At 44.0% G+C, this 11,814-nt stretch overlaps 2 protein-coding genes across 2 annotated transcripts; both read left to right on the top strand.

Moving 5' to 3' along the window:
• Nucleotides 1-90: 90 nt before the first annotated feature.
• dcun1d1 (DCN1, defective in cullin neddylation 1, domain containing 1 (S. cerevisiae)) lies at nt 91-3,363 on the top strand. Its single transcript, XM_062481680.1, has 7 exons — nt 91-206; nt 1,236-1,449; nt 1,570-1,738; nt 1,967-2,097; nt 2,195-2,277; nt 2,392-2,488; nt 2,719-3,363. Exons 1-7 carry the CDS (start codon nt 204-206, stop codon nt 2,793-2,795), a joined length of 774 nt encoding a protein of 257 aa, XP_062337664.1. The 5' UTR covers nt 91-203; the 3' UTR covers nt 2,796-3,363.
• Nucleotides 3,364-3,773: 410 nt separating this feature from the next.
• On the top strand, nt 3,774-11,477 carry ccdc39 (coiled-coil domain 39 molecular ruler complex subunit). The gene is made up of 20 exons (XM_062481679.1): nt 3,774-4,019; nt 4,464-4,583; nt 4,777-4,923; nt 5,099-5,257; nt 5,397-5,489; nt 5,629-5,757; nt 6,298-6,489; nt 6,677-6,780; nt 6,888-7,020; nt 7,178-7,372; nt 7,573-7,737; nt 7,974-8,111; nt 8,747-8,955; nt 9,135-9,258; nt 9,347-9,506; nt 9,714-9,820; nt 10,090-10,230; nt 10,469-10,648; nt 10,774-10,862; nt 10,950-11,477. Exons 1-20 carry the CDS (start codon nt 3,930-3,932, stop codon nt 11,137-11,139), a joined length of 2,865 nt encoding a protein of 954 aa, XP_062337663.1. The 5' UTR covers nt 3,774-3,929; the 3' UTR covers nt 11,140-11,477.
• The last annotated feature ends 337 nt before the right edge of the window (nt 11,478-11,814 follow it).

The raw sequence follows: 11,814 nt of genomic DNA, 5'->3' as shown, positions 1-11,814 counted from the left end.
TTATTTAAATTTATTTCAGGTAGCGAACTTTCACAATTGTATACAGTTCATTATAACTTGAACAATGACATCAACAAAAGTGGATTTCCAAAAAGTATTCGCACAAGTGTCAGACTTCTGTTGTGCCCAAGTGCGCATGAGCGGATAAGGTGGTGGAGAGCGAGGTAGCTGGATGGGAAAAAGGGAGTCGGGCAATTACAAACATGGTGAGAAACACATATGTTAATGTCCCTTCTCGTATCTTTTCTTCGTTATCTCCTATATATTTCATTAGAGTACCCTTTATATTCAATAAACGTAATAGGTGTCCAGCGTAAATGATTGTTTGCTACATTTGTTATAGGATAAAAACAAAGAGCTAGCTTCCTTGCTAGCTTGCTAATTGCTTTAGAGCTAGCTGAATTGCTAGTAGTACTAGTGTTTAGACAAATAGGTAGCGGTAGATGTCTGGTTCATTCATGCTATTGAACAACCATATAGCTGACAGCATTGTTGCAGCACAGTTTGGCATGTATCTACAAAACGAAAAGGAAGGTATACCATCATTGACCTTTGGCAGTTAGTCACGGATAGTATAGCTAGCTAAAGTAGTCACAGTACTAAACGTCTACCTAGGGAGCCACACTTAGTACTTAACTATTTGATCAATTAAGGTGTGTGTGTGTGTGTGTGTGTGTGTGTGTGTGTGTGTGTGTGTGTGTGTGTGTGTGTGTGTGTGTGTGTGTGTGTGTGTGTGTGTGTGTGTGTGTGTGTGTGTGTGTGTGTGTGTGTGTGTGTGGGGCGGGGGGGGTCAAGTGAGAACGTAGGTTCTGACAGACTGTGACTGACAGTAGGTCTACGTTACACATGAGAAGTAGGCTAATGAGGATCAAAAGTGTTCTGCATGTTAAGTTGTTCCTTGTTTTCAGTTTGTTAGCTGGTATGACAGTAGTGTGTTGCTTCTAATCCAAATGTGCATTGTCTTTGAAACACGTTGTATCTCTAGCAGCCAAGTAATGTGCGGCCCACTTAATAAATGAAGTAGATGCTTGCAGCTCAGAAAACCTCCCAAAGTAATAATTATTCCATATCCCTTGCAAACACAGACTGGTTTCTATCAACTGGTGGTTGATAGAAACTCAAAAATATTGTCATCATTGCTAAGCATTGCCTGCACTGGTATTCCTTTTCTGCTTCTACACCTGGAATTCATATATTTTCACCCACCTATAACTGTCACGTGTTGTTTTTCTCAGAACAAGCTGAAGTCCTCACAGAAGGATAAAGTTCGTCAGTTCATGATCTTCACCCAATCTAATGAGAAGACTGCATTGACCTGCCTGTCACACAATGACTGGAAATTAGATGTTGCCACAGACAACTTTTTTCAGAATCCAGAGCTCTACTTTTCAAACTTGAAAGGAGCGTTAGACAAGAAAAAGCTTGAGCAACTCTACAATCGATACAGAGGTAAGATGTTTTTCCAGCTCTAAAATAAATAACGATAGATGGAATTCACGCCATGGCAGTGGTTTTAGAAAAACTGCATGAAAGGCATGGACCGATTCTTTATTTTCATTCTCTATATAGACCCTCAAGATGACAACAAGATCGGAATAGATGGGATCCAGCAGTTCTGCGATGATCTCGGCCTGGATCCGGCCAGTATAAGTGTGCTCCTAATTGCCTGGAAATTCCGGGCGGCAACACAGTGCGAGTTTTCCAAACAGGAGTTCATGGATGGAATGTCAGAACAAGGGTGAGGGAGGCTACATGGAGGACCACCTCAGCTTTGCAATAGAGAATAAGAAAAGCTTTTATGCTTTCAGTCAGTGCACATTTTAGACATAGTGTCTTTTTGTGGTTGAATGGCCTTCATTAAAGTCTACGGTTTTGGCTGAATGCTTGTAAATATTTAATGTATCCGCCATACCTCTTGATTAATGCAGTGTTGAATGTGTGCTAATGCATCTTTTGTTTTCCTCAGATGTGACAGTGTAGAGAAACTTAAGGCTCAACTACCAAAAATGGAGCAAGAGCTAAAGGACCAAGGGAAATTTAAAGATTTTTACCAGTTTACATTTAACTTTGCAAAGAATCCTGGCCAGAAAGGTTTGGGTAAGATCAGCAGTTTTTTTTTATTCCCCATATCCATTTTGATATTTTTTATTTATTTTAGACATAATCTGATTAGACATGTCCTGACATTTTCTAGACTTAGAAATGGCAATTGCGTATTGGAATTTAGTACTGGCTGGAAGATTCAAATTCCTGGACCTTTGGAACAAATTTTTAGTGGTAAGTTAATCATTTCCCTCCTTAAATGATGGGTAATTTAATGGCTACTACAAAAGTCAAAATGTCCTATGCTTTAATTAAAGCTCATGAGGTTTTAAATATTTTTTTCCATAGGAACATCATAAAAGATCGATCCCAAAGGACACATGGAACCTCTTATTAGACTTCAGCACAATGATAACAGATGACATGTCCAATTATGATGAGGAAGGTTTGTGATTTGATTATCAATGCTAAATGTGTATTCACTGTCATACGTGTGTTAAGCTATTAATAAATGAGTTGACTGAGACATTGCCCTCTTCTACAAAAATGTATAGCATTCTCATTTTTTGCATGGACTCATTTAGAGGAGAATCTTCAATATCGCTCTTTAAAACTATGTTTCTGTTTTGTTTGACTAATATTTGTTTCTGTTTTGTTTTCCTCCACTCTTCCAAGGAGCATGGCCGGTTCTTATCGATGATTTTGTGGAGTTTGCGCGGCCCCACATCGGGACCAAAAGCACGGCTGTCTAGTGCTGCCCAAGTGGTGGACGTTGTCCATAATGTTGTTGCAACAAAAACACACAACCAAGATGGTGAAGAGCACAGGGGACTGCACTGAGCTGAGATTATGTTGCCTTTCAAATCCTCAGGACTTGAGATGTTTTACACGACAAAGACTATATAAAAGGCATATCTCCTCATCGGTCGTCTTGTGGTGGTGTGGGCTTTTATCTTTAGTATGGGTCTTTTTGTGTTGACTCTGGACAACTGGAGAGTCACCATCTTGGATCTTACTGTTCCTGTCCCAGTGTTTAGTTGATGTGGTTGAGGTTTGCTCAAAGCAGCTGAAACCCTGAAAGACAAATACAATTGTATCATAATCTAAACACAAGGGTTACTGAGGGAATGTAATTCTTCAAATATTAAATTGAATTTTAATACTTTGTGTGCATTCCTGCTATGATTTGTTTGTTTTATGAAACATTTGTGTGAGAGACCAGTACAAAACATTGATTGTAATATTTGTTTGTTTTTAGGCATAATGCTATTACATACAGACAAATGTATAAGGAAATAAATGTTTACATTTGGTATCTCTTATGTTTAAAACAGACTCTTTGTGTCCTACGTATTATTGCACTTCTCCTGTGTGGACCAAATGCTGTTAATTGGGTAAGTATGTATTGCATATGTTAAATTCTATGCTCAATATTTCACCATTTAACCAGAATCATCTTCATTAAGGACACTTTTTCCAAGTGTGTACAGTACATTACATATTGTATCGTAGGATATCGACTATCACTTTCCCTCAAATTTGAGGATGTGATAGATTCAAATAAATGTCTCATATTAATAATTCGATGTTCAAATAGAATCAATGGATGGATTAAACGTTCACATCAAATCAATAGTAAATTTCATTGCCCCCTTGTGGCGCATGCAGTTCATAACCGGATGGGGTGGTAACTAACCACCTGATTCAGTTGCTAGGCACAAACGCTGAAAACATACTGCGGTTTTAGATAGCTAGGTCTACATTCGCAAAGAAAGTTAATGAAGTGCACAAACGAGCAGGACTATCTGAATCGACAAAACATCGCATAGACGTTTGTTTGTTTACTAATCAGTTATCCGAAAAGCTTTTGTGGTTTAGTACTAGTAATGTCTAGCGCTCTTTTATCAGAGGTGGGCTGGGATGAGGGTTTTGCTATCCCAGTTGCGAATGCAGAGAATAAAGCCTTGGAAGATGAGGTAAGTAGGTAATTAGATGCTATTTCACACACCGCCTCACATTTTAATAATTGTTGACAATTAGGTCTGTGTTAGCTAGCCCAATCATTGCTTACTGTAGCCAACTTTTCAATTTTGTTAACCCTCGTGCTGCCTTCGGGTCACATGACCCAAAGGTTCATAACGAACCATCGTTGTGTTTACCCAATTTTACCCAATACAAAAACAAATAAAAATAATTTTCTTTTAACCTTCGCAATGTGGGGGGTCTGAGACAGCCCAACGGTTAAAAGAAAATGCTTCACTTTGTTTTTGTATGCGGTAAAGTTGTCGCAATACGACGGTGGGTCACAATGACTGATGGGTCAGAACGACCCGAAGATAACACAAGGGTTAAGATGCCATACGTGTACTACAAGAACTAGCTAGCTAACATTTACCTGTAGCCTCTTTGCGTCTCAACAGCTTCAGAGGAAACAAAAGGAAAAGATGCTCATCGACAATAAGCTTTGTGAATGCAAAGACAGGATACAAGCCATGGCAGAACATCTGAACAATGTTAGGCAAGAGTTAACTCAAACTCAGGTACATGTTCTTTATTGCACAGTACGTACTGATCCAACATGGATGGTACTGGAACTTTGTAGTTGGCGTATTGTACGAAATGTGTATACGTGTTAGGCCTAATGATTAATAAAATTAAATGTTTTTTAAACTTTGTAGTTGGCTGTTAAGCCTGCGTGACAGTGTGTATTTCACAGTGTGTATTTCTGTGCAGGCACTGTGCAAGGCAAGGGAGAGGGAGACGGAGTCAGAGATGCATTTCAAAGCACTGGCTGAACGAGAGATGGGTCGTCTGCGGCAGGAGATGTCACAGCTGGAAGATGAGCTTGGAGCTCTGCGAGAGAAAAAGAACTCGCAGGAGGTACTCGTTACCATCCATCGTTACTCGTTTAAATGTTAAACATTGTTTTTGTTTTCAGTTGTTAGTCATTGTACACTGACTAATGATACAAAACCATTAAACTTAGTTCACATTCTATGATACGGTTGATCTATAGTACCATTACATTCAGGCATGGTTACTTACACACCCTCAGAACAGCATCTTCAAGGTTTCTCAGAAGCTGGAGGAGCTGAAGAGCCAGCTGAACTGGGACCAGCAGACCCTGGATGCCTGGCTGGAGGAGTCAGCGCGTAAAGACGAGGACACTATGGCCATCATCAAGTATGCCCAGCAGGATGAGAGCAGGATACGGGTAGGTCAGGAGGGGAGGGTGTCTGCTGGAACACAGTAGTTCTGCAGTAGGAACCACATTCCTGGTTCTGGGGTTGTAGTTTACTGCTCAGGTTCAAATGGATTTCCTTTTAATGCCTCTTTGCATCCTTTCTTCTCAGGAGCTTACTTTGGCCATTGAGAAGAAGACTGTTGAGGCCAATCAGAAACGCAAGGCTCTGGACAACGAACTGACTGAGACCATGTCAGCACAGGTAAAAAAAATATATATATATTATCTTGGTGAATGAATTAACTAGCTAAGTAGATAATTAAAGCACTGTTCACACACACCAGGACCAGACATTGTTTATTCTCATCAGTGACTACTTATACCTTGTGTTTTGTGATTAGATTGGACTGGATAAGACAGCAGAGAACTTCCGCCAGGCCCACTTGGAGAGACAAGACCTCATACGCCAGTGGGAGAACAGCATTGAGCAGATGAAGAAAAGGGACACAGAGATGCAGCAGTGTGCAATGGTGACCACTAGATGGCGGCCTACAATGTTACCTTTCTCTGGGTGGAAAACACATTACATTTAGTCATTTAGCCGACACTTTTATCCAAAACGACATACAAGAAAGAGCAAAAGGTGCATAGGTCAATGATCATAAACAGCGAGAAAGCCCCAAAAACATTGTGGGTAGCCAAAACATGAAGCATACATTGTGAAAAGCAATTAAGAGCCAATGGGTAGAACCATAAGAGCATGTTACAAGTTACAATTAAATGACATGATCCACTAAAGTGGCCAGAGTGTACCTGGAGGAAAGCAAGCAACAATAATATAATTCACAGCGAGTACAAGTAGCAAAATCGGTTACAACTAACCAACAAGTGCAACAAGTCCCTCAATAAGTGTCATTGAGTTCCTGGAGGAAATAAACTAACATCTGATACCGTTGTACTCCCGGAACAAGTGCGTGAGAAATGACGGGACAAGTTTCTGAAAACATTTATCTACATAACTTGTTTTAATTGATAGGTGTACGTGATATTCTGTTTTGCCTCACCTCCAGCTACTAACCCAAGTCAATCAAGATATCAGAGAGAGGAATGGTGTGATCCAAGAGAAGAAGACCTTTTTGGAGAGAGAAATAGAGAACAACAGGGAGTATGAGAAAAAGATAACCATGGCAGAGAGGCAGGCAGCCAAACTCAGACAGGATTTCCAGGAGCAGGAGAGGAACCGCATCAGACTAGTGGATGAGGTAAGGTAGACCTGCTCCTTCTCCATGTCAGCAGTCCATGAGTCATGACTTCCTGCTTAGAGACACAGTGTTGCTAAATTAGATTGTATTACTGGCCTAGAGCTTATTATTGATTCGATTTGACTGTACGGCATTGTTTTTAATGGGTGGTTTCTGATCGGATGTTTCTGATCCATGTGTGTTCTAGCTGGACAGTCTCAGGGGCATGGTGGATCGGTCAGCCACGGAAGTAGAATCGATGAGGTCACAGCTGGCCAACGTGAAAAAAGAGATTCAGGTCAAAGCGAAGAAGTACGTTCTGTCCCAGACCTCATTGGTTGTTCCCCTCTATGGTTGGTCAGCTGAGCTGCCCCCTTGTGCCTGAGTGATGGTTTGGCTACCTGTATGTGTGGTTGCAGAGTGAAGGCAGACAAACTCCATAATTTGGCCCTGGAGGAGAAGCTGAGGGCCGTAACAGAAACAGCCCTCACGGTGGAGGAGAGGGCCGCCCAGATGGACCAGATGGTGAAGGAGGAGGAGCAAGCCATCAAAGTGAGACCCTGCTTTTGTGACAAATCGAGAACCTTTTTCGACCCACCGGTGTGAACAATTTGACTGACATGAACTTCACCGTAACTCGTTTGTAAGTCCGTCGCTACCTGAACTGATTCTGAGCCGTGTTTTTTTTTCTTTCTTTCGCGGGGGGCAGGAGGTGGACGCTGAGCTGCACCGCGAGCGGCAGGTGCTGTTCCGGAAGAGCCAGGAGCTGCAGGCCCTGAGGCTGCGGGAGAAGGATGCTGTGGCCCAGCTGTCTGGGAGCAGGACCGTCCTCGCCTCCCTGGACACACGCCTCACCAGACTGGACCAGGACTCCCTCAAACAGCAGAAAATCATCTACAACCAGGCATGGGAGAGGACCTCACACTTTTTGTATCCATTGAATCGTGTATTTATTTTGTCATGGATCTGATGTATTTCCGAGCATCCAACCACAGACCATCCACTAAATGACTCTAAATACCATCATCGCTTCCTTTACTACCACGAGATATGTGTGGACGTCGTGTGAGTTCATCTTCACCACTGCTTCTTCCCTGTCAACAGGACTTCCAGATCAAGCTGCTGGAGAGGAAGATGTCTCGTCTTAAAGGGGACGTGAACACGGATGAGAAGCAGGCCCTGGAGCACAAGACCAGCCAGCTGGCCGAGACCCTGGAGGAGAAGAGGAGGACGGCCGGCCTGCTCACCACCCAGCTGAAGAAGCTCCAGGTCCCCACCTCACACACACACACACACGTCCTCTCACGACCCCCCTGGGGCAGGGGGGTCGTGGGAGGGGAGTGGACCATTCAGGCCTCGCGTTGTGCTGTTTTCCTGTCAGCTCCCATTTTTTTCTGTTTGTCGGAAAAGGCCGTCGCCTCTAGTATTAGCCTGCACTTTCAGTAGCCGGTTTTGCTGGATTGGGCTACAGTCTCACTTTAGTATCTGCCTCTGCCCACTGACAGGATGACATTCGCTGTGTGAAGAAAGAGACTGAGAAGACTGGATCCGAGAATCGAAACATGACCACCAAGATCGAAGAGCTCAACCTGTTTAATGACACCACTGACAAGGAGCTGAAGAAGCTGAGGCTCAAGAAGCAGGTGACGTCCCTCATCGCAGTGTTGATCCACATACCATATTTTCCGGACTATAAGTTGCATCAGTCAAAAAATGCGTCATGAAGAGGAAAAAAAACATATATAAGTCGCACTGGACTATATGTCGCATTTATTTCGAAATGTATTTCCCAAAGACCAAGAAAAGACATTTGATCTGGAAAGGAACAATAGCACAAAGAACAACAGGCTGAATAGGTGTCCGGTATGTTAACGCAACACATTAGCAGTTATTCAGCTTCACAATAGCATAAAGAACATACCTGGGAGGCTGAATAGGCTAAATTAACATAACAAGCAAGCGAGTCCAACAAGCAAGTTACCTGTAAACTAGTTCACCAAGCTCCCGATCTCATTCCACATCACCGAATCCATTGAATTCTTATATATATTTTGATATATAAGTCGCACCTGACTATAAGTTGGTCGCATGACCAACCAAACTATGAAAAAAAGTGTGACTAAGAGTCCGGAAAATACGGTAGTAGTCTTCCTGTCTGCACTGACCCCCTCAACCATAGGAAATGTTTCGATCTACGATGAACGACAACTGTCTGTAAGTGGACGCCGCCCGCCACTCACGGGACACGTCTTGCCCCTTTGACCTCTCTGGTTGCCAGGACACCATGGTGGAGGACAACATCATGAAGCTGGAGATCAAGCGGCTGAGGGACCTTCTGTACAACAAGGCTGACGGCGTGCTGTCTCTGGAGAAGAGGAGGCTGCAGCTGCGCACAGCCATGAAGGAGAGGGAGGAGGAGATCAGGGTCCACAGGGAGATGCTCTGCAAGCAGGTTAAGATCACTGACCAGGAGCGTCAAGGGCTCAGGTAACTGTGTCCCAATGCACCTCCCCTCCACCCCCTTCCTCCGTGTCATTTAGTGGCGGCCAACTGTGGGGGTTGATTGGTTCTAAAGTCGCAATCTTTCACTTTTCGAGGACCATCTTGGGCCTTTTTCCTCTCCTCAAAGAGTCCCCCATGACCCGAGTGCTTCTCCTGTTTTCCAGCGCCGAGGTGCACGAGAGACTGTCCAAGGTTGACAAGATGAGGACACGGTACGAGATCATGACCATCACCATGGCGACTCCCGAGGGGGAGGAGGAGAAGTCCCAGGCCTACTATGTCATCAAGGTAGGAGGGGCTTCGTGACATCTTTCGTGACATCTTTTCCCTTGGAAGCGTTCCCCCCGTCGATCGCCCCCCGTGCGCCTCCCTCCAGGCCGCCCAGGAGAAGGAAGAGCTCCAGCGGGAAGGAGACGACCTGGACGCCAACATCCGCAAGATGGAGAAAGAGATCCGAGCTCTGGAGAATACGCTGCACGTCGTCAACAACCACAACAGCACTTTTCGCAAATCCTTCAACAAAGTGACAGAGTCCAGTATGTATGACGAGACATATCCCCCCCCAAATATTCAAATCTGGTCAAAATGTCCCCCCCAACATATTGATATAAAAATATAAATACAAATATAAATGTGCTACGCTACGACAGGCAACCGCCCGCCCTGTCCAAAATTATCATAACAAATTTAATTTGTCCCCCCCAATGTTGATTCCTTGGCTACGGCCTTGGTGTGTGTCGCAGGTGAGGAGTACCATGAGAAGCTGAGGCTGGAGGAACAGAAGAGGGCAGTTGAGGAGAAGTACAAGTTCAAAAGGCGCCAGATCAGAGAGCTCCAGGAGGACGTCCAGGTAGCTCGACCTGACACCTGGCTCACAGCCCTCGGCGCACCTTTCCCGCCACGCCCTGTCTCACATTCTGGGTTTCTCATTCAGCCTCTTCCTTGTGTCTCAGCGCGCAGGAACACTGCACCTGTCGTTATCTGTCCTTTTTGTGCTCATCATCCATAAATGGTGCTGCGTTCCCCTTGAGTGGCTGTAACAACAAAGAGGGTATAGACATGTATGTTTGGTTCCTGCTGAACTGGTCTTTGTCTTGTCTGTCTGTGCGTTCATTGTAGAGCATGAAAGACACTCTGGACCGCCTGCTGGAGGAAGAGGGCGAGGAGGACAACAGGACAGAGGACACTCAGTCACGGATCGTCTCCATCAACAGAGAACTTGTTTCCCAGCAGGAAAAACTGGACCGAGTTACAAAAACGGTTTGTTGTGCACCAAGCTCTCCTATTGCAATGGGTTGTTACCCGTACTGGGATCTGAAGAGATTTTAGACTCTTGGCTATTATGAAAATTGCAGTGTTATAATAGCAAAAATATTATTATGCTATTATAACACTATAAAGCACAGTTTGAGAAGTAAAACCCCCCCAACAATTTGACTATAATTCCGTTGAATCCCTTTTGAAAAAAAACATTGAAATACCCTCCCCCCCATCATAGTGTTCTAAACTGACCAAAGAGATCCGGTCAGCCAGAAAAAGTAAGGAGGAGACATTTGAGGAGAAGGACATTGCACTGAGGGAGCTGAAGGACTTCAACAGGTCCATCAACAAGATGCTGCTGGAGATCATGGAGGAACATCCTGACATCAGATCTGCTCTACAGCTGTACTTTGTTCAGGTAACCCTGAAAAAACTACACTTACAGTAGAAATCACATCCAGCAATGAAACAACTATAAATTCTGGTGTACGGTTAGTTTCTCCGTGCCTTCCTCGTCAAGTAGATGTACCCGTTTACCTCCAGGTTCACCTGCCCCTTCCCTCACCTGCCTCAACCCCAGTCAGTCGGCATAGCTCCAAGACCAGCTCTGCTCGTAGCTCTGCTTCCCTCAGGTAACATGATGACACTTCTCCTCCAAACATCTCCCCATTCTGAGTTCCTCATCAAACAATATTCTTCTGTTGTTGTGTACACGGTAGGTCTGCAGGGTCATCAACAAGCAGCAGCCCCAGGGCATCTGGGATGCGGTCTCCCCCAACCAAGACCCTGGAGCTGGGCCTGGGACTGTCCGTGACGTCCCCCCCCTTGATCACCTCTCCACGGCCCCTCAGTTCTGCCAGCAGCAGCACTAGCAGCAGCAGCAGCCGCAAGCACCGCAAGAGCCCTTAGGACAAGCCCTATGACATACACACACACACACACCATAGGCCAGCATCAACAATACCCACATGTCATCAATGTCGCTGCCACCGGGATGTCACAGCCAGTAGAAAAGAGTGTGTGTGTCACTTTTGAACACATTGGACAAAGGGCCCTTTCAGTTTATTCATTTTCACGCATTGATGCATAAAACTCAATCATTTGCAGTTAAGTGAAAATAAATGTATGCAATTGAAATTATGTTCTCCATTCTTTTCTTACATTCTCCAACCATTATATCTGAATTGGTCCTAATAAACCAAAATCATGACTGTTATTTACAGGCCTTAAGACCTGTTCTCTGAACCTTTAGCTTTGAAAACATTCCTATTGTTAATGCAAGGAAGTGGATTATGCTGCACTTATTATGGTGTTTTATAATTATAAATGTGATATGTTTCAGTGTAGAAATAAAGCCTGCATTTGACATGCGTTTTGAATCTGTATGGCCAAAGCATTCATTTCCTATATTGACAGAGGAACCGTCTTTCAAAAATGGAGAAAAACATCTCCTGAAACAATGTAAGGTGAATTCGGGTAATCTGGGACATTGGGTAATGTGGGACACTTAAACTCCAGAGCGTTTTCTTCAACGCTATGACAATGTCTAGTCCACAGAACTTTTACCCTAGGTTTAGCATGGAT

This window comes from Osmerus eperlanus, chromosome 16 (genome assembly GCF_963692335.1).
Source record: "Osmerus eperlanus chromosome 16, fOsmEpe2.1, whole genome shotgun sequence".
Taxonomy (NCBI): Eukaryota; Metazoa; Chordata; class Actinopteri; order Osmeriformes; family Osmeridae; genus Osmerus; species Osmerus eperlanus.
This window is presented reverse-complemented; position numbering and strand designations above follow the sequence as displayed.

Bases quoted from the DNA above. Each gene is read 5' to 3' on its own strand.
- dcun1d1 (XM_062481680.1), top strand. The intron at 2,098-2,194 runs GTAAGATCAGCA...GACATTTTCTAG, and splicing joins TCCTGGCCAGAAAGGTTTGG to ACTTAGAAATGGCAATTGCG. The intron at 2,489-2,718 runs GTTTGTGATTTG...CACTCTTCCAAG, and splicing joins GTCCAATTATGATGAGGAAG to GAGCATGGCCGGTTCTTATC.
- ccdc39 (XM_062481679.1), top strand. From the start codon at position 3,930: ATGTCTAGCGCTCTTTTATCAGAGGTGGGCTGGGATGAGGGTTTTGCT. The intron at 7,373-7,572 runs GCATGGGAGAGG...CCCTGTCAACAG, and splicing joins AGAAAATCATCTACAACCAG to GACTTCCAGATCAAGCTGCT. The intron at 10,863-10,949 runs GTAACATGATGA...TGTACACGGTAG, and splicing joins CGTAGCTCTGCTTCCCTCAG to GTCTGCAGGGTCATCAACAA.